This window comes from Syngnathoides biaculeatus, chromosome 13, assembly GCF_019802595.1.
Source record: "Syngnathoides biaculeatus isolate LvHL_M chromosome 13, ASM1980259v1, whole genome shotgun sequence".
Taxonomy (NCBI): Eukaryota; Metazoa; Chordata; class Actinopteri; order Syngnathiformes; family Syngnathidae; genus Syngnathoides; species Syngnathoides biaculeatus.
Window position 1 is genome coordinate 11,015,490 of NC_084652.1, and position 26,574 is coordinate 11,042,063.

At 42.1% G+C, this 26,574-nt stretch overlaps 1 protein-coding gene across 5 annotated transcripts in view; it reads right to left on the minus strand.

Moving 5' to 3' along the window:
- Nucleotides 1-26,574, minus strand: part of LOC133511140 (neurocan core protein-like) — a 61,426-nt gene that overhangs the window by 8,109 nt on the left and 26,743 nt on the right. For 4 of the 5 annotated variants that reach the window (XM_061839803.1, XM_061839802.1, XM_061839804.1 and 1 more), the window contains 12 exons: nucleotides 22,548-22,627; nucleotides 19,126-19,329; nucleotides 17,754-17,936; nucleotides 16,868-17,042; nucleotides 15,478-15,605; nucleotides 14,361-14,645; nucleotides 12,985-13,110; nucleotides 11,492-11,572; nucleotides 11,279-11,418; nucleotides 10,921-11,089; nucleotides 8,848-9,864; nucleotides 2,334-2,444 (listed from right to left, as the gene is read on the minus strand). In XM_061839803.1, the coding sequence (XP_061695787.1) occupies nucleotides 2,334-2,444; nucleotides 8,848-9,864; nucleotides 10,921-11,089; nucleotides 11,279-11,418; nucleotides 11,492-11,572; nucleotides 12,985-13,110; nucleotides 14,361-14,645; nucleotides 15,478-15,605; nucleotides 16,868-17,042; nucleotides 17,754-17,936; nucleotides 19,126-19,329; nucleotides 22,548-22,627 (2,699 nt within the window). The remainder of the gene's footprint in view (nucleotides 1-2,333; nucleotides 2,445-8,847; nucleotides 9,865-10,920; nucleotides 11,090-11,278; nucleotides 11,419-11,491; nucleotides 11,573-12,984; nucleotides 13,111-14,360; nucleotides 14,646-15,477; nucleotides 15,606-16,867; nucleotides 17,043-17,753; nucleotides 17,937-19,125; nucleotides 19,330-22,547; nucleotides 22,628-26,574) is intronic. The other variant, XM_061839806.1, reaches the window with a different exon arrangement.

The window sequence follows — 26,574 nt, forward strand, 5'->3', positions numbered from 1 at the left end:
AAAAAAAAAAAAAGAGACAGAGGAAAAAAAAAAAAAGATGTTCCGTAAATGGAGGGAAGAAAATCTGTCAATTTGTGTAACATCCAGCCGCTAACAAATGCAATCCTGCCATCTGTGTTCTTGCTTCAAAGTACTGCATTGATGTTCAAGAGCGTTGTATTATGAGTAAACAAGATGTAAGGAAGTTTTATCCTTTTTGCCGTACTCATTGTGCCACATAAGGAGACACTCAAAAACATTCAATATACAATAGTCTCTGTGTGCAAATGCAGCTTAAAAGCTCATCCCTTACAAATTTCATTCAGTCCATTTGGAGTTTGTAACAAATGAAGCAAATGAATGGAAATGCTATTATGCCATTACACTACCAAAGAATTTCTTTTTTAAATAATAAAAACAGTACTTTATATTGTACTTCTTTTGCTTCAATTCAATGGACGTGTGCTGCTCCTTCTGGTGGACGAGCCTTTGCCACCAGGAGGAGTGGAATATAGACACACAAATGTGTTTCACAACTGACTCAGTAAACTGATAAATATTTGTCATTTTTCACAAAAATATGACCGAGTATTGTCATATCAGCTGTTTCTACGTGTTGCAACGTCATTTGTGTCCAAGGGTAATAACATCGCAACATTGATGCTATTCGTTAGCCCGTCTATCCTTTTTTGCATTGTTTGCTACCATAAAGCTAAACTGAGCTAAATTGTATCACTGCTTTGTGACACTGTATAACGATATTGTGTTCACTTTGCATAACAAATTTCTTAGTCCATCACTCAATGTGAAATTTAAGTCACATCTGTCCAAAATAACCAGTAATGGAAACTAAAATACTGTACAGTACTTGATTATGTATGTTTCACTGGTTAAAACATCAGCATCTACTTATAACATACATACATTCATCATCTAATTTATTTCAACATTCACCAGTCATCCATCTTTTTCTATGAATCACCATACAATAAATATCCATTATCCATCCATCATATTCACTGTACAAACACTCATCACCCATCATCTATCTTCCATTAACACGGCATATCAACCATTCAGCCATCCATCCATCTTTGATTCATTAACGTTTCATATACATTCATCGCCCATCAATAATTCACCAGCTACCTTTTATTTATCCATCACACTACAGTACAGCTCATCATCTATCGGTCCATAATTTATAGTATCAAATAGTATAAACACCATTTAGTCATCATCCGTTGATCCAACCATCATTCCTGCAGAATGCGCATTTATCATTCGTCCATCCCAGAAAACAAACCTAATGCCGTTCTTCGGAAATAAGGCGAGCGGGACCACGATGAGGTCGCTGCTTGGGGTTCCTTTTATCCTTTCACGCACGCTACCTTGAGGAAGGACTGCTTCATCAGTCAAGTGCGCCTGAAGAGAACCAATTAAACACTCCACTTTGCTCCTTAAAGGCAGACCAGGCCAATTTATAGCCAGGCTCACAGAGCGTGCACGTGCCTAATGATGGACTTCACCATGGCCCACAAATATCCATACAGCTTCATTAAGTACACCATCACAATGTAATTACATCCAGTACAATGCCCGTATCGAACATTCTATTTGGTTTGGAGTGGTGTGGACTGCTGTGCTCAGTGTTCCCCCACAATTATGGAAAGCACTACTTTTGTCCAACTGAAACTCCTCAACTCACTTCAACACATTTAACTGAACATGAAGACGCCACAAAACGGCAGCAAAGCACTACTTTTTCTGTAAATGAAGCTCACAAGTCACTTCAACATAGTTCCTTAACCCTAAGATGCCACAAGAGGCCGCCAAAGGCTGATAAAGACACAGAGACAACAATCCATGCAGGGTTTTTTTTTTTAAAGACCTTTTTGTTTGAATTTTTTGGGGGAAAATTGTATTTTAAAATAGGTTTAAATATGAAAAAAAAATGCTACCGTATGTGAAGGCTTAAAAAAAAAAAAAAAGAATAATTGTGGGTAGATCTGGAATCTATCCATGTGCTAAATGTGTAGACGTGCCTAATGTTTTGTCAGGTTCACAGCCAATGGACAGCTCAAAATGTTTGTTTGTGGCGAAGATTCCTTGTCAGTGAGCGACAGCAGCACTTTGACCTTGAGGGAGCATCAGCTCATCTGCGTTTGGCAGCCTGTCAGTCTGACGTTTTGGCCCGGCGCACCCCACCCCTTCTGTGTTGAACCCCGAAACGGAAAGCTCAAGTCTTTAACCTGCCGTTGAAGCGCTGCTGGAGCGCCTTCTGTCGCTATGCGCCGCAATGTCGACTTTATTACGTTGCTGTGTGTGCGCGCGTGTGTGTAAGCATCACTCACCAATCTCGCAGTTCTCCCCCGCGTACCCTTGTGGGCAGTAGCAGCTGTAGCCTGTTCCCTGAGGAAGGCATTTGCCTCCATGCAGACATGGGTTTGTCACGCAGGGCTCGACTGAAAGAGACAATTCAACACGGGGGAGGGGGGTTAGGAATTTCAATAGAAGTTCCGACTCAATTGGACTGATACACTGGTTATGGATCTCAAGTAATTCCAATCAATTGAGAATAATCGTGTCCTAATAAACGGAAGAGTGTAAACAAAGCAAGCATTATTTTTTTGAATAACCTTTTAAAGGTCACCATTTGAGATTCTCGGAATTTCAAAATGTATCCCCATTGAGTACGTTTCAAAATAAAAACATTTGTTTTTGTGAATTGTCAAATAGTTTTAGCTGAATTCTGTGTACTCCTGTCTCACAGGGAGAAGAGGCGTGAACCACAGCAGAAGACAGTGTAGATATTTACCCATAAGTATACTTCATTTGTTGTTATTGGCATTAACAAACCATTTGTACAGATAACATTTTCTGCTGCTGTGTTTTGAAGAATATGGTTTCTTCGGGGCTATTAGCGTGATCGGCGTCGTTTAATCCTGCTTAATTGCAATTGAAGGACGACAGTAAGAATCTGATTTCAAAATATTTCCGATATTAGAGAATCTTCAAAAAGAAGTAAACTGACCTATGAGTTGTGCAACATACGAGGCAATTTTCAGACGAGTTTCTGCTTTGACTTGCGGGTAAAAATTTGAGATATGAGTTATGTATGGTAGCGGTGCACTCAACACTTCAACGGGGAGTGGTTTCAAAAAGAATGCTTACATTTTTTCAATGCCACGCCCATTTGAAGTTTACTGTCAAACTAAAATAAAAGGAGGAACATTTCTTGTTGCAAATTTGTTCAAACATAACTTTGCCTTAGCGTTAGTGAGCTTAATGCTAACAAATAAAGGGAATCACTATTGATGAATTATCTAAAGTCTGTATTCATAATTATTAGTATTATTGTTTTAAAAAAGACAATCTGCCCGCAGTCATGCGATGCTAATTAGCCATCACGGCGCCTCGGCCAAAACCGACGACTCCAACACGCTCATATCCATTTTGCACTTTGCCTCCTTTCACAGGGATCAGAAGCCACAGCGCTTCAACCTCGCCAACCGCTCACAGCCACCGTCGTCATGGTTACCATATGGAAAGCAAGCCCCGGCTCGCTCGGCTGAGCGTAGCGGGCAGCGTGAGAACTTCAGACATTAGACATCCTCGGCAGAAATGAGCAGACCCACCCCCCGTGCTGAATGTGTCGGCCCCGTCATTCACCCGCTAAATGCGTGCATGCGTGTGGTCTGTTTTCCACAATTACACATTTCCATATCAATTGACGCACCACCACGTGTTTCTCCCCTTGACCGCTCATTATGGCGACTATGGGCCTTTGAGAAGCACCACCCGTTTATTCTGGTCGCCAAGCTCGGCTTTGGGGAGGCTTTGTTCTGCCGTCGCTGACGGTGTGTACGTGCACGCAAAGGCTTGTGTGCTGTGGGTAAAAATCAAATCACAAGACGATGATTATTCTCCCGTCCACTAGACGGTGGGATCCTCAAAAGAGCTTTTTGAAACCCCCCCCACCCAAAAAAAAAAAAAAAGTAATTTACACTCATCCTAAAATGGTTCAAATTGCCTATATTAATAGATTAGATCTAAAATATTCCACAAAAGATGATCTCAAGCATTTTAATACATGCATAAAATGGTTTACAGATTAATTCCTTCAGGAATAAATTTATTCTTTTTAATAGCCACGCCACGTGGCAAAGTAATACACACGAAGCTCTCCGCTAACAACCCAGGCTTAATTTAGCTCCTCCCCAGTTGAGATTTACAACTTCAAAATATTTTCTTGTAGCAACTACTACTTTCCCATTAGCCAAGGCTTTGGTTCCATCTTAGCGGAAGACTTATCCTTAGCATAAAAGTTAAGGGTAGGTTCCACCAAAAAAACAAACAAAAACAAAACAAAAAAACAGTGAATTGTCAAAAGGTGAGATTTCTACTCACTTATACAGTTGTGCCTTGACTTTTGCGTTTTATTCGTTCCATGACTGGGCTTGTAACTCAGTTTGCCCAGGTAGTGGAACCTTGGTTTACCAATGACTAGGTTTGTGACTGATTACGCTTTTGAATTTTTAATTTTTTTTTTATTTTTTAAAGAATAATTACCTCAGGTTATACCTGATATTTGGTTTACAAACAGTCTTGAGATGGGCACGAAGGCTTAGAACTTTGTTTTTTGCCTGTAATGCCGGCCACGTCCCACAATGCAACGCACATTGCGCAGTGTTTTGCTTTAACAGTATTATTATAGACTTCTACAGAGTAATACCGTAATTTCTGACCTATAAACTGCAAGCCCCCCCCCCACACACACACACGCTTTCAACCCTGAGGCCTTTGCGGTGATGTGGCTAATTTGTGCATTTTTTTCCCCCTCACGGCCGCAAGGGAGCACTGGAGCGGAAAACTTAAGAGTGAGATCGGCGGAATATATGTGCCGAGGAAGTAACTTTTCCTGGTCCAACCCTGTTAGCGCTGCGCTAGCGTGTCACTGCCGTGTCTCAGTGATTTTTACCACTATGTTTTTTTTAAACCCTCCCTGTTAGCGTGGCGGCACGAGGGTGTGTACCATCTTTTTGTAAATATCTCGTGTTTCAATGTCAGTTTCAATGTGGGCACTTGGGGGTTTTACATGGGTGTGGCCTATGTATGTGCCTAATTGTATTTCCTTTCCAAATGTACTGGGTGAGGCTTATAACCAGATGCGCTCTGTAGGCCGGTAATTACGGTGCTTTAATTTCTCAACTGAAGTCTGTGCTAACTACATTCATTCATTTATTGAATTTAAAGTACACCAATCTGGACCAAGAGTTGCAAGCTCAACGAACACCTGGACAAATATCAAGCAAGATGGCGATCTGAGCGCATTGTAAGGATAAACCGTGCGCGATTGGTCGTTCATTAAAGTGAGCAGTGCAAAAAAAAAAAAAAAAAAGTCAATAGTGTGCGCAGGAGGAGCTGACAGAGTGAACTGTCCTCTGGTCTGCGTAGCATCTGACACCACCGACACAAACAACACGACTCAGATTCATACACAAAGGGCAAATGTAATCCCTAAGGCATTTGTCCACTCATCTTGCGTGGAACTCAATTGACTGGATACGTGCGTATGTGTGTGAGCCACACGGCATTATATCAGACATACGGAAAGACGTTTCAGCATTTATTTGCCAACCTTATAATAAAGCTTAAGGTCCATGCACTAGTATGCTCTGTCCTCACTAGCAAGACAATTCAGCACACATGCAGAATAACATGAGTGGTCTTTTTTTTTTTCCCCTCCCACTGGTAGTGCCACATTTGGCTTACAAGTATGAAGTTAAACCTTACTAGTATATGACTGAATTGTACTTGTAACACTACACGGCCTAACTTGTAGGCTTGTGTCATGCACTAGTTATCTCCTTGACCCTACTAGTAGCACCAAAGTGCCCTTTTGTAGTTTTGCTTCACATTTTGTTTTCCTAATAGAGTGCAGAAATGTCATTTATCCATCCATTCATTCATTTTCTTCTCCACTTATCCTCACGAGGGTCGCGGGAGCGCTGAAGCCTATCTCAGCTGTTAACGGGCAGGAGGCGGGGTACACCCTGAACTGGTTGCCACCCAATCGCAGGACACACACATCCGCACTCACAATCACACCTTGGGGCAATTTAGAGCATCCAATTAATGTTGCATGTTTTTGGAATGTGGGGGGAAACCAGAGTGCCAGGAGAAAACCCATGCAGGCACGGGGAGAACATGCAAACTCCGCAAAGGCAGGGCTGGGCTATAACCCGGGTCCTCGGAACTGTGAGGCCATCACTTTACCAGCTCCCAGCTGCTGCCCAAATGTCATTCTGTAGTGCAAAAAAAAAAAAAAACTGTATTAGGAAGACACCGTTGTTCCATTAGTGTCTTTGGAGTTTCCTTCCACTGGGTGTCAGATGAGGAATCGGGTGCAGATTTTGCACTTCTTTAGTATTTGCTGATGTTAATTCATTTTAATATTGTCTTGCTTTTGGTGAAGCTCTGTCAGTAAAATGTGTTTACCTGAATTCTGGTAAACAAAGTCAGTCTTGTTTTTCACAATGGTGAGCAAAATGTAGTAAAGTTGTAGGGTGACGTTTATAGAGTTCTGTTCTGTGGGATTTCTGCTGCACCTGGGTCAGGTGAATGCAGCACTGAGAGGATCAGCCAATCGAAAAGGTGCTTGACCCCCTCTGTACGCCCATTCCTGAAAAAAAAATTGACTGGCAGCGTTTTATTTGCCTCTTCATCTCCGTTTTCTCCATCCCCTGCCATCAAGCAACCGACCGATGAAGTGACGATGAGCAAACACGAGCTGCATCCCGACAACCAGGGTTTGAGGAAAGCCATCACCCCGGGCCGCTCCCTTCATCCATCCCCGTCCTGAGTTTGCCTGGTTAAAATATCAGCGTTTGTGTGTTTACGACCCTGCGCCCGCGTATCTGCGGGGGATCCCGCTCGATCAATCAACCTTCATCCCGAGCACAAGCAGCCACAGTCAGTCTCTCTCCCCCAGGGCTCGCTCGTCGATACAATTCACAGCTCTTCTCCCCTCTTACCGCCAGTTTGTAGCTTTGACTTACTCGCTGCGGCTTTGCAGAGGTACGAAGTCATCACCATAGCAATGTAGGATATCGCCATGCGCCGTGAGGAATTCAACTGGCAGGTGATAGTGCGTTTCCTACGAGCTTGCTCATTATCAAGCAAAAATAAGTGGAAAAGCCGGCCCGCAGCTCCGCTGAGATACAGACTTAATCAGCAGCTTGTCTACAATGACGGGAAGGTGGTCTCAGCCTCTTTGATGAGAATACAGCCAGGGGGGCTAACACTGCATTATTTTCAAGCTATGAAGCGGTGACTGGGATGAAATGAAAAGGCAATCTTTAGTGATAATCCCCGGAGCCGGCACCATATTTTGTATTTATTGCTGGTTATAAGAATTACAGATGAGGGCCATTACCATAAATTGCTATTTATGCCTTTTTTGCCTCATTGACCTACTCACATATTGATGATTCACACATTTGCTACGCACACACAAAACATATCTCATCGGCGACGAGTCAAGTTCGATAGCTGGGGGCGACGGTGTGAGGTTCATTATTCAGCGGCAAAAAGAGCAAACGGCTACATTATCTATTCTTCTACACCGAATCAGATGAACCTTGAAATGCTTGCAGATCTTTCGCACAGACTACCGCTCTGGACTTGTGTCAAAACACCAAGCGGGACTCCATCACCAAGACGGCCAATTACACTTTGTCAATTAACGCGTCGACGAGGCGTGTGGCGCATGCAGCAGACGCAAGGCCGGACACAAATACCGACGCCCCGCCACCTTCACATCTCCCGATTATCACAAATTAATGCTGATGACACTTTAAAATGTCAACACCGCTGCAGCTCTGCTTCCCTTTGATCTTTTACGGGGCAAAACTAGATTATCTTTTTTAAAAAAAAAAAAAGGCAGCTGCCTATGTCTAACCATCACACTTTATGGGTTGGCAAATATTCTAGAGAACCCAACTTAGCCCTCCTTTGAAATAAGTATCAACCAGAATAAATTAGACTTAACTTTCTAAAATAAGCATCCAACATCAGGCCTTACAGATGCCAACTAGCCCATTATCACTCATAACGAACAGATATGGTTTGTTAAGGACAATTTATTCAAATGATTTTCACAATCTCATGATCGACCGCTTCATAAATAAATGATAGAGCCATGATCGGGACATAAATAGATTTTTTCAATTTGTCATTACTGAACAGCAAGAGAGGAATAGACCGTGTTTTCCATATGCCATAAATGCATTTGTAACCTGGTTTAATTCAAGCATGGCAATTTTGAATTCCAAAAAATGTATACAAAAATATGTATTCAACTATGTTATGGAACACTGATGATTTCTGGACTGACTGTATTTTATGTACTTTGTGTGGTTTTTATGTCTGTGCCTCCGCTTCGCCTTTGTATGCTTCAGTGAGGATTTTCCAGTCCATAAATTTCAGATGAATACCCATTTTGTTGTGTTTTGTAGGATGAGCCTGCTGCACGCTACATGATTTGAGTAGTATCTGTGAATGTAGGCTTCCTTTTATTTATTATTATTATTATGAATGTTTACGAATGTTGAATAAAGTAATTTCAATTATATCTTCAGTTTATAATTGTTTTTAGGCTGGCTTTTGAACATTTATCCAGGGATGACAAATGGAAAACGTGGCCCTTTCATCGCAATGAATATTATCAGCATTGTCCCTGTTCATTTAACTATTTAATAAAAACTTAATGTCCAATGTATTAAAATATAAATTATTGCAACAGATTAAGTCGATTGAGGTAACAATAATATGGAGAGTGAGTTAAAGCAGGACTTCAGTGCTCACCAGCTGGGACCAGAGTGACGGTGCTGACATTGAATCTGCTGCTCTCCTCTTCCATGTTGCCCGGTAACGGGGACCCTGAGCCCACATTCTGGGACCAGGCGGGCTCCTCCTCTTCCGGAGGAGAATCCAGAGAGACGTTCAGAACCGCTACGCTCTCAACTGGCACCCAGTCTAGCAATGCCACGGGGTTAGCGGAGCTGTTATGGTTGTCTGAGGTGGGAAACGGAGGAGGGTCCGATTCAGCCGTCGGAGCTGGAGATGATGCCACCGAAAGGGAGAACGATGGTGCCGACCGGGGTGGGGCTGGAGATGGGGTGATTGTTGCTGTTGACGTTGAAAAGGGTGAAGTAGTAGATGATGAGGTTCCGGGGGAAGAAGTGGAGGGCTCCAATTCGACTTGGACAGATGAGGATTGGGTTTCAGACGAAACCGTGGACAGGAGTTTAGGGTCAATAATCAGAGATGAGGAGGACATGACGATGAGCTCCGGAGTGGTGGGAGGGCTGGTGGTCGTAGTGGTCTGTCCTTTCCTGTGACCTCTCTCTCTAGATCTGGACCTCTCTCTCGGTTTGCTGGTTCCGACCGGGCGTCGCGAGACTTGAATCTCACCTTTGGCCTCCACAGCTGTAATCTCACCGCTTCCTTCATCATCTCCTCTTCCTTTGTCCTCTCCTCTGATCCGTTCCTCCCCTCTGTACTTCTTCCCCCTACCCCGTCCACCTCTGGAATACGGCCGGGATGTCATCGTAACCTCCTTCTTGTCACTGGACTGGGTCGTGGGCTCAACGTCTACCCGAACCCAGGTTTCCCTGCTCGATGAAGTGGTTTCAGTGGCCGGGGTGGAGGTGGTGGACAGATTCATCTGTGGACTTTCCTCACTGATGTTTGGCTCGGTAGTCAGGGAAGTATTGGAGGCAGGAGAAAACGACGTCAGAGGAGTGGAGAATTCTTTGTTGGCTGAGGTTGCATCGTCTTGGGTGGCAACAATAGAAACTGAACTTCCCCAAGAAAAAGAACCTGTAGATGGTCAGGAATGCCCCAAAAAAAATAATAATAATAATAAATTAAGAACCGTGGCAGAAGAAGAACAGCGGCAACTCAAAAAAGTCTAAAATTAAGAAAAGTATGATACCGTTAAATAAAAACACGGACAGAAAAGTAAAGTCTAGACAAGATGCCAGTAAAAACAAGTAAAACACAATCAAAAGTGAAATACACATAAGGGAAAATTGGTCAACCAGCTTCCTGTCAAGTATAGTCTTTGAACTCCACAAAGTTAAAAACTGGTGAAAAGACTCAACAATGAGAAACACAAAGAACAAAATGAAATCCTGACAGATTTCTTCAGAACTGAATTGTGCGAATATCTCAGAAAGGATATCATTGGTAATCTCATCCCTCTCACCCACAGCTAGAATGTGTTTAGCCATGCAGAACTCTTGAGATAATACAAACAGAGGATAATGATAATTTTTCTGTGAACTGCCAGCTTTTAGGTTAAAAGAAAATGTCCACACAAATTAACGTTCCGAACGGCTAATATTAACCGTCCCTAATAGCCACCTCGAGAAAGACATTTACTGAGATGACAGCGCTGGGTGACATGAACAGCGGCTGCACAGTGCCAGCCAAGACTATGATAACCAAAACAAATGTGGATTTAATTTATACATTTTTCAATAAAGACATTTTCGTCTATAATCCTCAGATCAAAACCTAAGGATGTTCTTTTGGAGGGGAAAAAAAGCAAAAGTGTTTGTTCTTTAGCACTTTAAACACAACGTTGCTCCAAAACATCTTCCTAAAACATAACAATATTGTGAAAATATACACCACTAATTGCTGTATTTCACCCCTGAAGCTATTTTGACACTTGAAACAAGCAAACCGCAGATGATTGATAACAACAATAAGAGCTTCATGTTTTCTCGCATGAGCTAAAGAAAAAGCCCTTACTCTGTTCTGAATTATTAATCCCTGTTTTTATTATGCATGCCTATGTCTTCACCTAGAACACTTATCTTATTATTACTGTTATTGTGCTTGGAAAATGCTTTACATCCATGTACCCACCTGGTAATAATGTAGTTGTCAAATTTTCTTCAGTCTGCTCAATGTTCTTTTTCACATCTTCTTCACCCGTCGCTTCTTTGGGCGATCCAGTTGTTTCCTCACCGCCAACATCAGTCCCGACCAGGTAGTTCCAAGGCTTCCAAAAGGATTTGACAATCCCTGCGATGACCTGGATTCAGTTCAAATCCACCGACGAAGCTTTAGTTCCAATTTCAATTTCAATTCGCACCATGAGCCAAACTGATACCCCACTTTGAGAATCAGTGGTCTGATCTAGTCTATTGTCATTGATCATCAAAGCAGAACAAAGAAATGTAATCAAATGTTGACACTCAGAAGGGGCGAGTAAAAGACTGACCTTCTTCTCAGCAGGAGTTGGAAAAACAGTAGGTCGGAGAAACTCAGTCGAGTCGGGCTCAAACGGTTCTCCCCAGTCGATGCTTTGGCCCGGAAATACCTGAATTTTTACGTACGACTCCGAGGACCAGGGGTCTGACGCTGGGAACACAAGAGGCATTTATCAAAATGGTTTGGACATAAGTGCGAGCAAGATGTCTTCAAGCGGGCTTACAAGCATTGATGCCAAGAAGGGACTCGTCCTCCTCAAGGTCCACCAGTCCGGTCCAGTTGGATGGAGAATTGTCAGTATCACCTGTGGATCCCAGATTTATCAGAAATGTAAACACAATCATATCATACGTAAAGAAAAATTTCATACACACACAATCCAGACGTACTTTTACTGTACTTAGAACAATGGACTGGTAAATACTATACTTAAGTCAAAGTGGTCAATTTGTGTCAGAGATGTTTAGTTATAATTGCTGAAAATGTGCAAACATTGAAAAATACATACAGTACTGCCACGATGAATTGTTCAATTTTTTTTTTTTTTAACCATTTCAGTTTTCCGCTTCTTAGTTCACAAGCGTGGCCACTTTAGGGTGCCTCATTGTTGGTCGTATGTGTGGAGTGTGTGGATGGGGCCTTAGCATTGGTGTGCCTCGTTCTCTCATTTATATATATATATATATTCCAACAACTGGAGGCTCAAAGGCGATATGTCGTATTTACGCAGCTCAAACATGTATTTGGGCTGGTTATGCATACGAAAGATGACAGCTAAAGAAGCATCAATTTGTCAGGGGGCGTGGCTTTTTACATTCACAATACACAGCAACAACTTGATTTTTCATGATTTTGAAGCCATATTTTAGATATTTGGCTTTTTTAAATCACTAAAATTTGGCAGGCTTGGTAACAACTCTTGTCTGTTTTGTGTCAAATTTAGAAGAGACTGACTATATTTCTTCTCTCTGGACTTTAAGTACTAAAGCAATAAAGATTTTTTTTTTGCTGTGATTTATAGTGTACAATATCCTTTTGAAAAATTGGCACAGTGGAAAAAAACCTGTGGACAAAAAATAATCTCCCTCTTTCATCAACTAAAATAGGTCTTGTACTGAGAAGAAAAAACAATACCATAGCTTTGTTAATGATAAATTAGCCAATGATAACTGAATTATTTTTTTTTTCACATTTGGTGAAAGCGCCGTTTTTTTAAGACTGGCACAACACTTGATAGATTGACATAGATGGCAAATGTTATTTCACTGTGTCTGTTTTCATCGTTGTCACTGCTTCCTGGTTCACGTTACTCCATATTCTTCCTTAATTTCCAACCTTATCGGTCCCTAAAATCTCATTCAATCAAGATCTAATCCACGGTTGACTTTACCCCTCTATTTGCATCATTTTTACATGATGTTATCATCCACAGAGTTTGACAAAAGTAATGAGCCGATTTCCACAAAGTAAGGACCAATACCCGAAAAATCAACTAAACAGAAAACGTATTTTTACTTGATTACTTTCCACCAATCCGACATTGTTCTACACAACCAGTTAAAAGTTTGCAAATACCTTTTTATGTGTGTAAGTAAGACATTTTGCACAAAATGTTAACCGGTAATGTATGTGCAAAAAAAAAAAAAAAAAAAAACTCTGCATTTGATGAATTGATGAATCGGCTGTTAAAGATGTGAAACGAAAGAAATCCGAGACCTCCAGCAGTAACGGTTGGTGGGCTCTCTGTTGCTGCAGATGCAGTACTGGAGTCTGTGAGGTAGCTCCAGGGCTTCCACAGGGACGTGTAGATCTGAGAAATGGCGTCCGTGTTCTCCACTTCCCCTACAGAAATAAAGATTTGAAAATTGACAACCTTACTGTACGCTTTTCAGACAATATAGAGGATAAAAACACGCTGAAGTAAATCCTTCCTCTGCTTGTCAATCCAGCTATTTCGCAGCTGTATAACAGTGTGAAGATCTTGCGCCGGATCAATTGTTGCCATAGCGACAACACTGGCTGTGGCATGTACTGTCATTATTACAGAGCCTTCCACAGCTTCTCAGCCCATTTGGACAAAAGGCTTTTGGACTGTCAAGGGCATTTAAAACTACCTACTTATTATTTTCCTCGTCACTGAATGCTTTATGTCAGCAGCCAATCACTCGAACGGCACACAAATGCAGAACCGTCCAAAAGTGTTGAATCCTGCATCAATTTATTGTTTTAGCAATGATCATATCTACAGTCAAGGTTTAAGAATATGTGCCTACAAGTGATGTTAGCAAAGGTCATTTTACACATGAACTATGTGTTGGAACAGTCAATGTTCAGTTCACTGTTCCAAAAATGACCTAGTTTAGTTCGTAATCATCCACTTTCACAATTTTGGAGTAAATTTAGCATTTAAAATAATGAACAAGTTCATAGTTCTTTTTGTCACTATGTTACTGATGGGGTATTCCACTTAAAATACTGGCATTTCATTTTCACATTTCCCCTCCCCAGTCAGTCCACATTTGTAACCAGCAGCAGCTTTTTTTAACGCTGCTATCTAAAACATGAGGAAATACTGAAATGATCTTTTTTTAAAATTGAGGAATCAAATTTTTTTGGAGAAAGAATTGAGGAAATAAAACTAAAAGTGATCCTTTGTGCTTGATGTACAAGCAAAAAGCAGCAACACAATAGGATTAACAATGGTGAAAAACAAAAAAAACTCACAATTCAGATCACTCGTATCCCAAGGCACTATGGTAGTATGATGAAAATAATGCTGAAGTCAGTCTAATACTTTTTTCAGTAATTTAGTACAGAAAATATATACGGTATGTATGCATTTATATATATATATATATATATATATATATATATATACATATACACACACACAACATACTGTGTACTGTGACATATAAACTGTGCAATATTGTGGTAAAAATGAATAAATTGAATTATAATTGAGTTTTTTGGTGGGTTTTTTTTATTAACGGGACAGAGCTGGAAAAGTGGAGGGTGGTGTGTCCATTGTCAAAATGACTGCCGTGAAAAAGTACTTTTAAAAAGAATCAGATAATCTCTTCCCACAATACCTCTGTAGCAGTACGCATCATACAGCGCTGTGGTGTTGTCACTCGTGATGTTGGGCGTGACAGTGTGGACTCCGGGCCTGTTCCCCCCGCAATCCGGGCGAGGGAGGGTGACCGGGTAGCGGACGCTGCCGTCGGACAGCCAGCCCGGGGCGCAGCTATCCAGGCCGGCCTTCCATGCCAGATAAAGCTGCCCCGCGGTGGCCAGCTGGCCCCCCAGGGACACGCATCGGTCCGATGCCGAAGACAAAGTCAATCTGCCAGGAACCGAGGCGTGAAACACCTCACCTGCGGGCCGGAAGTAGAACAGAAAGACAGATCAACACGAGATAGAATCTCATTTAATACCTGCATTGAAAAGGATTGACAGTAAGGGAGGAGGAAAAAGATATTTCTTATACTTTTTTTTTTTTTTTTTTTTTTTTTTAATCCAATTGTCCCCAGGTGAGGCAGAAATAGCAGACTATTTTTAGAGACACATTCAACAGCAAGCGCCCTAGTAGCAGGAAGGCGTGCACTGACTAAAAATAAAAATACAGTATCGTTGTGAATGTCACCACTGTAGTCATGTTGTTTGGACTTTTGGACAGATTTTGTCCAGACATTTAGTCCTTTCTTACTGATGACATAAATACAGTGAACCATAGTTTATTGGAGGTGATACATACAAGCAACTTTGAAGGGCTGACTTCGCGCACCAGTCACAAGAAGGTGTCATGCGGCTTTTCCACCCGTTTCTAACGCCAGGTGGAATCTGTTAGTGTGAGTGAATTTGAAATTTTGTAACCTGCTATTTGGGATCACGGTAAATCAGCCCCAAAATGGATAGAAAATACTGTACGAAATGTATGTCTACACATATCTGCATTTAGAAGGTGGGGTCTGGTGGCGTTGCCGATGAGGTCAGCGAGTTTTAATGTGCGTTTGCGCTGAGCGTGTTCAATAAACTGATGAAAAGTGCATTGGCGACTGTAGCTCTCCTTTCCCACATGAGAGGGCATTACAGGAAATAGTATACTGTTAAAAAAAAAATGAAAATACTACTGTTGGGTAAAGGGTAGACCTGAAAACAACGTGGGTGTGCACGTGCTTACATGTGTGTATACGGTCATGCATTTACCGTCCAGTTCTTTTGCAAAACAGTACACGTCAAACAACTCTTTAGGGTCCCTCTTCCCATAATTCCTCACTCCAGCAGAGGACTCCTTATGTCCAGAGCAGTCCAGGTCGGCTGACTGCACAGAATAGCTGCAGAGACGAGATCAGAAGATTAATCACCTTCCCTGCCAATAATATGACTAAAAAAGATTCACTTTGAGGCAAAGACAATTATTGGCATTTTACTGGAGGAAATATCAGGAAACAATTTTACATTCCACTTCTACTTTCAACTTGTATGCACTTTTATTGTTCTATAAGGTTGCTTCGAAAAAGCAATTTCCTGCCACGGATCAATAATAAAGTATCTCGTGTTGTGAAGCAGAATTTGTGGAGCAAACACACATGGACTGCCCCAAAACTGGCTTATGCGAGTCACACCATCCAGGTTGTTTTATGACAACCAGGTGGATTACTACTATGAACAATAATGACTATGAGACAAGTGTGTTTGTACATTTCCATTTCACTTGTCAATCACTATATTTTGTATAAAATATATAGAAAAATGGTGCTGAGTTGCCATTTCATCTGAGAGGCAAATGTTTCCCATACAGTAAAGTAGACCCTTGACATATGACTTTACTTTGTTCCATGACCAGACAGGTAACTCAAAACAGTTGTGTATTCAGTTCTCTTTCCAAATTGAAATGAATGGAAATGCCATTAATCTGTTCCAGGCCTTACCCCCCCCAAAATAAATAAATAAATAAATAATATATATATATATATATATATATATATAATATATATATATATATATATATATATATATTTATGAAACAGCGCTCTTTAGTATTAGTAGCGTATTGTACTTCACAAAATCACTGTCATGACATAATTACATAGAATGTAAAGAATGAAACAGCTTTCTCCACATTGAGCCCATCAAAGCTCCTCAGTCAGCTGCAGCAATATTAGTCATTCTTCACAGATAAATAAAGATAAATAAAATATGCCTTTTAGTAATGTTTTATCATCTATCTTCATGTGTTGCTCCAGCATTTGTGCTCAGATGTCCATCCGTTAACTCCCCCATGGTGTTATGCACACTGTGTTACGATTAAGCTAAAGTGAGTGCACAACATGTCATGCTCTTTCTTTTACATTTAGTTTGACAGTAAACTTCCACTGGTCATGGTATTTGTTTGCAAGTCAAAGCAAAAATCACGTGAACGACCTGTAACCCTATTGAGGGTAAGTGGTACAGAAAATCAGTAGATGGCTGGCTCATTTTTCACTATTAATAATTCAAAGTATTTTTCTCGTGTGTAAAGGAAGATTGGCGGTATCTAACAAAATGAGCACACTAGTTAAGTGGCTAACAGGTAAGTCATTACTTTTCTCCTCACCGGACAGTTTGATCGTCCAGCCAGCCGGCTGCACAGCTGGCGAAGCCGTCGAAGTACGCGGCCCACATCTGGGCCGATGTGGCCACCTGAGCCGAGTTCTCCTGGCAAGCTCGCCGGGCGTCTTCGAAGGAGAGGGCGTAGCGAGTGCCGGGAGCCTGGTAATGAAACACCACACCTGCAGAAGCACACGCGGACTAGTTTTTATCTCGAGAAAAACATGATGTTATTCCCTAAAAGAATGTGACGGTTCCGCAGGAATTTCACAGATGAGCAGACTGAAAGAGTATCACTGCCATTCAGCCCAAATGCATCTGTTAAAAAAAAAAAAAGACGTTACACTATTACTTGGGTGGAAATTGAGATGAGGGGAAAAAAAGGAGCGCCTCGGTTCATTAATCAAGTCTGTCATTTGCTGAATTAAAAATGATTATGCTTCATTGATCAAAGGTGGTCAAAGTACTCAAACACTGTACTTAAGTAGAAGTTGAAGATTTCGGTAAAAGTACTGCTTGAAGTCTACTACTTAGGTGAAAATGAAAATGTACTCTCTATGTACTGGTTGTCCTTTTTGACATCTTCTGCAGATGTTAAAATAGTCACAAGTCTATTCAGATAAAGTAAAGAGTAGAAAGTACTGACACCCTTTTTCAAATATAGGGAGGAAATGAACAAAGTCATCCGAAAAATAGTCAAATAAAGTACAGATATCTGAAAGTAAACTGATGAAGTATTTGTACAAACCACATGAATGCTAGCATGTCAATGTGACGTTGAGATTAGCGTTGGAGAAAAAAAAAAAAAGTCCAAGAAAAAGAAACGTCAAAGAAAATGAAAGCCGTTGTTGTGTCTGATTTTGAGCATTTTCGTCGCCCGCCGCCGGGCTTACCGTAGACCACCAGGGTCACGGCGTCTCTCTCGTAGTCGTTGCCCGTGACAACCTGACAGTGGTAAGTGCCCGAGTCGTCGGTACGCAGGCTGGAGATCTCCATGGTAGCGTTGAGGGGATTGGCGGCGTATCCTGGCAGTGTGACACGGCCGCTGAAACCCGTATTCACCTTGATTACATCACCTTTGGCAGACAGAGAAAAAGGCGGACAGACAGACTGAAACCAACGTGCATATTTTAGCAAAGGATGATAAGAAAATGTTCTTTCTTCTTGTAAGCTCCCATCCATCCTTTTTTTGAAATATCACGCTTGTCCTTGAGAGATTATAATGAGTATAATTCAATTAAATTAAAAGACGAATTGGGGTTGCAGGAGAGCTGGCGCCTTTCCTGGCTGAATTTGGGCAAGAGGCGGGGCACAACATGGACTGGTTTCACACCTTCGGAAAATTTTTCCACTTTCAATCAACCAAACATGGATGTTTTTGGAATGTGGGAGGCACGTGCGAACACAGAACTGAGATTTGATCCCCAACCTCGGAAGCGTGAGTCAGACCTGCTGACCACTAGCACATCAAACTGTCACATTCGTCCACGCTTCCTACCCCCAAAATTGAACATCACAGCTGAAAAACAAGCAGATTAAATTAAAAAAAAGACACAAAAAGAAAAATACACTCATAAGAACCCTTATTTGATAGCCGTTGCACAATTCTGAAATCCAGTATTTTGAGCGTTTCTGCTTGAATTTCTTTCAAGGATGTTAGAATAGCCTCCCAGAACTGCTGTTTGAATTAGAACCGCCACCCGACTGCAAAAATCTTTTCATGAGGATGCTCGAAAAGTTCTCAACTGTTCTGGTGTCAGGGGAGTGTTATTGCCACAAACTGACTTTCTCTATGTAGCTCTGCATCACTGAATGCATTGCACATACAAGGAGAGAGACTCATGACCCCTGACCTAAACCTGTTGAGACCTTTTGGAGCATCCTAAATGTAAATATTTTTGCAGTTCACAAATAGCAACAAAACAACTTTTGGAGGTTGTTCTGACAACCTGTGAATACAGTCGAGCAAAAATCTTACCAAAAAAAGAAAGAAAAACAGATTCAGTTGATGTACTAATTGTGAAAGCATCCTAGCTTGAAATGTAACTTGACATGTAAAGATGTTTAGTTCTTAAAACGCTGTTGTATCCTCTACTTTGGAACAGTACTTATCATTGGGAGGTTTGTTCAAAATATTCCGATTATGCTCTAACAGTTGATAACTTTCCAATTATGCTGACTGTTGTTTATGTCAACTCTTTGGGGAAAATGTGAGGAAAAACCTCATTTGCCTAATAATGTGGAACGTGGCGTATTTGCTATTACCTTCAGTAGTCAGGACAACGTGCTCCAGAGGGGAACCTCGTCCGGCGCCGGCAATCCTGACGAGGGTCCACACGAGGCGCACGTCCTGAGCAGATGAACTGGTCGGCAGGGAGAAGACGCACGGGAGTGTGGCCACACCTGCCAGCGGCTGCTGTACAGTAGGATGGGTGATCCTCCGCATGTTAACTATGGAGGAGGACGCACCTGCACGGAGGACGAGAACGAGAGGAGTCTTGTAAAATGTGACCGTGAGGAACTGCGCTTCCGATGTTAGCAGGGGGAGGAAATGATGTTCTGGATCCATTTTCGTCTGATGCCTTTTGATAAAAGCACCAATCAGTCATCTTATTGATGAGTGCTGTCTACACTGTATTAGAAGAGAAATATTAATGAGGGTCAGCTCTGGCTTTAAATCAATTTGTCGGCTAATCAGGCATTGGGAATTCATTAGCAACTTTTACACAATCTTTGTCATCACTCCAGAGAAAAAGAACTTTTAAGCTCATTACTGAAATGCAAAATCCGCGCACACTAACTTGCTGAAGTGATCTTCATTCTGCCGGCCGACTCCTTTTATTTATGTTTTCCCCCATTATATTCTCATGTCCAAATGATTTTTAAGGATCATTGCACGGCACAAAGCAACGGGCTTTGTGCCTCTGCACATTAATAACAATGTCACCATGACAACAGGATCACCTGTAAAGATGTACCCAAACAATTTCCGTGTATCCAACCGCGACCTGAAAACCCATTTGTTTCATTTTATACGATGTGACCATATTCCCTGTGAGAGAACAATGCAAACAAAAAAAGTGTGCGAATACAAAATAGTTAAGGTTATAAATAAATAAATGAATAAAATAAACAAACAAAAGGTCTTTCAGAATAATACAAACAGTGGCTTTTAAATCTCTGGAGGATATTCCCATCTGCATTTAGATTGCACATCTTTCACACCCCAAGCCACCCCCCCCCCGAGATAATTTGGATGAGCTCAGGAGAGCCCCCACAGCCTGCCCCTCAAATCAGATGTAATCACACAAAAACCAGACAGCCTGAGAGGCAGAACGAAATCGTGAGCCGGAATGAGATCGGGAGCCCGGCGGACAAAGATGGGGCAGGAAGCGCAGACAAAGAGCGCTGGTGTAAATTGAATGATGGAAATGGGGGGGCTTTGGCTGACAAGTGTACTCGTAGGCATGGAACTGACAGATGGGATGGATTGTAAAAATAAGGCGAAAAGTGAGGGGTAGAGCACTGGAAGTGACTTAAAAGGGATGCTTGGTGTCATTAGCTTCTTCTTGTCAGCCCCCTAAAAGATAGTGAAGTGAGGTTTGGAGGCAAGCTGGCTCAGTGGCTTTGCTGAAGGATCTGACACAGTCGCACCAAAATAAACACAACCCATTCCTTGCGACTTTAATAACCGACACCAATAACAAGAAATAACCTATGATTGCTCGTGCTGGCACTGTCTTCAAGACTCTCCCAACTGAATTTAGAGTTTGTTTTTTTTTTTCTAAAATATATTCCATATGTTTGAAGACAACGTGGAAAGACTGAAAGCTATGAAGGACTCAGCTGTGGAAATATACTGTAAAACTGTTTTTTCACCATTTTAGTTTTCCAGATTTTTTTGGGTCGTCGCGAAAACAGGGCCCAGTCACGCATTTGGGACCTTGAGTGCCTTCGTTCACATTGGTGGTTATCCAGCGCAACTGCGGTGTGGAGTTAATGGGCTACTAAACGTATGCATCTTGCCTTTGGATAGTCCCCCAGCGTGACTGCTTTAGAGCGCCTCGTTGTGGGCCGTGAGTGTGTGCACATAAGAGAGAAGACAGAAGAGAGAAAAAAGGAAAAAAGTCGGACGTGACTCCCAACGTGTGGACAGGGGCTTAGTTCTGGTGCGGCTGTATTAGAGTGCCTTGTTGTCACAACATGGACAAGCTTTGTGAACACCCGTTGAGATGAATTCCAGACACCAGAAGCTTTTAGCAGATAGATTTTGTAGGTATGAGAAAGATATGAGACAAAGTAGCATCCATTTTTTTAAGGTCGTAGTACTGATATTGATTTGACAGTGGACAGATAGCGGTAAACTTCACATTTGCGTTTAGGAATTGGAATATACTATCTTTTGTGACAGCAGCCCTGTAACTTTTCCAACACACCTGGTATTATTTGACAACTTTAATTGGAAAGCATCCCCCACCACCATAATTGTGAATTTCATGCCGCCGTAAATGCACAGATGGTGATGTTAAATTGCATAAATGCCGTTGGAGATGTTCCATATCAATACTAAAGAGTACGTCTACAAACACTCCCAGCATGACAACTCCCACTTAGAACGCGGAAATTAGTACACACGTCTGCATCGATAGGGGGGGAAAAAAATAATAATGAAGGAACAGATGTGCTTCCGCGGAATGCTAGCAGCTTTTATCCTCATCCAGCTGCATACGATCTCTTCTCTTATTCCCTTGAATCCATCTTTTGTATTAAATGGACATGTCCATCAATGGAGTTGATGAAGAAAAAAAAAACATGTGCAAATACATTAGTAACAATGACTTCATTCCATGAATTGACCCATTAGGTTGTTAATTATTTTGGGAAACTGGCTTCCATCAAGGAGTTTGTTTTTTTTTCCACCCCCAGAGCAAGTCAAAAATTGCAATGGGGGGGGGGGGGGATCCTATTTCCCATCTCGTGAAAAGCATTCGTATTTCCTCCATAATGGGAGACTTTATTGCTCACATCACTTTGTCCTCAGTGGGTGTCCTTGGTATATTGGATCTGTTGGATCGGTTGGTGGAAAGAACAAAGATGGTCAATGCTACAAAGTGAATTTGCATGGCGTTTCTGAATATATTGCCGAAAAAGTCGCTAATAAAAATGCTAATGGCCTTTAATGCTGGATATTGCTGCGAGTGCACCCCAACCACAAAGTCGATTTCCCCTTGATGTGGGGGAATCCCACCTAATCTTAGAGATGTCTTCACTCAAAAGTGAAAACCTAAGGAGTCTTCAGCATGATAAACTTTAAAAGTACTAAAATCTTTACAAGTGAACTTAGCATGACCTTCTGTAAAAAAAAGTTTAACTCTTTTTGTAAAAAAAGGATCTGAATCGTAAAAGTCACTAGTATTTGATCCAAGAAAAGTTCCAAGGACATCCACTTTTATACCTTTCTGTGACTCTCGGCTCTCTCCATACCTGTCGTGAAACCACCTGATGACAGTCAGTGACAGCTATTACTGGACAGAATCGATACAAACGCTACTGCTGGGTGTGGAGGAAATAAGGCTTTCTTCAACATCTGGTACAACTTAATATAAAGTGATCATTATTGTTCAACCTTTGTTTACCTGCAATTTGGGTCCGCTAATATACGACAGTAATTTGTTGCTTGAACTCACCGAGGCCAAAACACTGCAGCAACAAGACGGTCAAGAAGATTTTTCGCCCGGCAGGACGCCAAGGAAGCGCCATCCTGGACCTGAAGGGTGGGAGATGACAGAAAGCAACCAATCAATTGGAGTTATTAGAAGGTGCGTTTTTTAAAATGCTTTGGGATGTCTCACACAAATCAAATCAAAGTATTTCATTCAGAGACCGTTCAGAATTTACTGCTTATGCTCTCAATGGGTAGTCCACACTACAATCCACGAACAGTACATAGGATCAATCATATTCCGTCATGTTTGTATCATGTCTGATCAGTTAGTCAGTTGGGTATGTCGGTTAGTTTTCTTCCCTCAAAGTATTGGAACAAATAGCCTGATAACTTTTTCGATGTCAAAAGATGAGTAAAGCCAGATTTCTTTTCTTTCCCAGTTAATTATGTTTGGATCTGATACACAACTTATAAGATAAACACTTTTGTGTGAACAAATGCATTTTTAATGTAAACAAAAGCATAGGAACATGTGAATGACGTGTATGTTGTTACCCAAGTGCTTGCCTTAAAATATTTTTTCTAAGAAATGCTATCTACCTGGAAACGAAAGCTAAAATGTTGATCTCGTCTCGTACTTATCATTTTGCGTCAAATCGATATGTTGTGATTGATGATTCATATTATCGATTGCATAAGAGTATCAAACACTGGATATTATCTCTGTATCCAACTGTTAATAGATCAAATTCTTCATAATGGCCTTACAGAAAGATCACACAAAAAGGTTAATCCAGTGTACCCTCACCAGAGGCCTATTGCTGGATATTGTAATAAGGACCAAAAAAAAAAAAAAAAAAAAAAAAAAAAACCCCACCTCTTTGAGCAGTCACAGTTCATTAGAGCTCTGAATTCTGAGCAATTAGCAGTGTTAATCTATGTGGGCATGTGAAGAGGTTTCTTCCAGAGGTGCTGCAAGGAGACCAAGTGACCTTGAACCTCAGTGTGGCGAGGGGACACCCAAGTGCGGCTGTTGCAATTTAAGCGTCTCATTATTTCGTCCATCAGGTTTCCCGTAGGAACCCTTCAACGATATGAAAGCTCACGAACGACAGCAGACTTGCTCATCCTGCCGACATGACTTCAACTCATCTGGTTTTGTCGAGTACCAAGTGGCAAGAGCCCATCGGATGTCCTCCCAGTGGGGGAAAAAAAGGGATTTAGCCTAGCGCAGGTCTTTCTCAAAGACGCGGTCCTCGGCTATGAGAAGATTCTAGTGCGGTCCCACTGCATGATCGAGAGGAAATCCAACCATGCATCCTAACTAAGCTATTGACTGTGCCAGGGGATTTGGATGGAGGCCTGAAGGTTCTCAGCTCAATGGGGAGGCAGATTGTTCCATGCTGCTATGAGACAGTTGAAAAGGAGTTTGGCTGAACAAAACACAGCTTCGCTTCATGGATGCAGTTTTATTTCCTGATATAAATGTGAATAAAGCAAACAGGGAATCCTCAACACAGTCTGAATGGTGTTGAAATTACCCCCACAAAAAAGAATGACCAAACACCATCTTGTTCATGTTTACCACGAAACATGATCATGGTAAGTCGCAGAGTTTGTCCACCGTCATTGATTAGAATTTTACGGCTGATGTCGCCACCGCCAGCCACGTCCGTCGAAGTCCCGGCTCTCACTGAGCCCGAGACAAAGAAGAGAGGCGTGAATACTTAACACAAGCGAATGACTGTTTGCATCATTATCCCAAACTTTATTTCAAAAGGTCTTAGGGCCATGGGTGCTGCAGTAAAAAAGAGAAATTACAAGATGACGACAGCGGATAGTGTCGGCATGCAAACTTATTTTGGTGGCTGATTACAGCGATCCATTTTTAACAAAACAGGCCTGCTCCAATGCGTCCAATCAAAATTTTTACACTCATTTTGTTTACTTTCAGTCATGTGGCGATATAATGCTCCAACGCAGTCAACTTGGATGATGTCACCCCAATGCCGACAAACTCTACAGAAAAAGGATGGACGGACGGTTGGCGTATTTATTTTAATTACATTAAGTAAATAATTAATTAAGGCTTCCTCACGCTCACCAAGGTAACCGCAACTCATTCCAACAGCATCCCCGATGCTCTGAAAGAGGATTACGCAACGCCGATTCAACCACCAATAAATGAACACAACAATGTCAGTCTTTCTAACCATTCACAGCCTCCCTAAAACCATCAAAAAGTGGAGTGTGTGTGAGGCGAAAGAAAAACATTCTTTAGAGATAGTATATCACCCCTGTGACACCCACTAAACCAGATGGCACCAAACAACACCCGTTTGAGTGTTTTTTAATGGAAACTAAGTTGGACTCCTGAAAAGGGGGTTCTGGTGCGGGTGAGACCCCGCTGTGGCACACACTTTAAGACGTCCAGCGTGTGAAAGGTGGGTTTGGACTTCGTGATGGGCTCTGACAGATTGGGGTCGAGCTGCAGGACTGTTTGCACATTGGGCCGCTGAACCGCGGGTTACGCTCGCTGCTGGTGCTTTGTAAATCTCTGTACGAGGTCACCACACTTGCACGTTGTTGGGCACATACAAAATTATTGAATCTGAGAGCCTCGCCCGCGCAGGGTCCCAGCCAATCCCGATCCCCTAAAGTCTAAACTCACAGTTTAGGCTACGGACATTGTGAATTGAAAAGACAATAAACAAAACTGTGGGTCCATAGACAATCCATTCAAAGTTCATCAGTGGGGATTTACAGCATACAGTGCAGGCGCCACCCATTAACACCAGCAGCATACGAACCAGCGCTACTTTTTGTTCAGGACAAGACATCCCACGTGAATGCCACCCTCTGAGTCACGCCGCTTTACTCTCACACACTTAACGCAAATCGAGCCAGAAGCCTGTAAAGCGCTCCAGTGGGCTTCACTGAGGATGTATAACTGATATATTTTGACCAGAGTGCATGAATGGATGTTAAATGCCAGCGACAGAGATCCAAAAAGTGCAAAATGATAAACGCGGCTAGCACATAAATAAGGAATCAGTATTCAAACGTCTGCTCAGCAAGAAGGCATAACCCAAATATGAAAAGATTCAAGGATGCTGGAAAGCAGGAAATTTACTAAGTGTGTTGTTTTAAAGATGCATTATAGTCAATTGTTCAACCCAGTTCACTCAGAGACAAATCTGCAATTGACATTTCGCATTAACTCTTGCTGAAAGCATGGTTCATCGGTTTGCCACAAGGAACTTTGAGCAGTCACCTAACGGTGGTGGTGGGGTCTGTGTGATCATAGGAGCCAAATTGTTTGGGGCTCTATGCAACTGGCAGGGTCACCCATGGCAAATGTCCTAGTTCAGGGATCAGAAAAAAACATGGCTGAAAGACCCCTATGACAAATAAAATTAATGTATCTAGGTTTCCTTTGCCCAGATGCGGGTCAATGGGTCACCCCCCTCTGGAGCCAAGCCTGGGGGTGGGGCTCGAAGGAGAGCGCCTGGTGGCCTGTTCTGCACTCATGGGGGCCGGCCTGGCACAGCCCGAAAGAGTAACGTGGGTCACCCTTCCCATGGGCTCACCACCTGTGGATGTGGGTGGACTCTCTTGCACTCTGGAGTTGCCCACAGTAAGGAGAAGTGAGCAGGGCAGAGTATACTTTTTGCTCCTCAGCTCAGCCCCTGTGCATTGGGGTTCACCCTGGTGGATGAGAGGGTAGCCTCGCTCAGCCTTCAGGTGGGTGGGATGGGCCCTGACTGTTGTTTGCGCTTAAGCATAAAAAATAACGCCAGAGTTTTTAAAGAGTCCTTGGAGGGGGTGCTGTAGAGAGGTCTCGCTGTGGACTGTTGCCTCAGGGGACTTCAATTCTTATGTGGATAGTAACAGTGAGACCTAAAAGGGCATGATTTGGAGGAACACCGCTGGGATGAGAACCCAGGTGTGGGAGGAGTTTAAGGTCATGGAAATAGACTTCCAGACAAGCTTCGAGGAAATTCTGGCCGACAATCCGGCAGCTCAGAAGGGAGTAGAATTGCACCCTC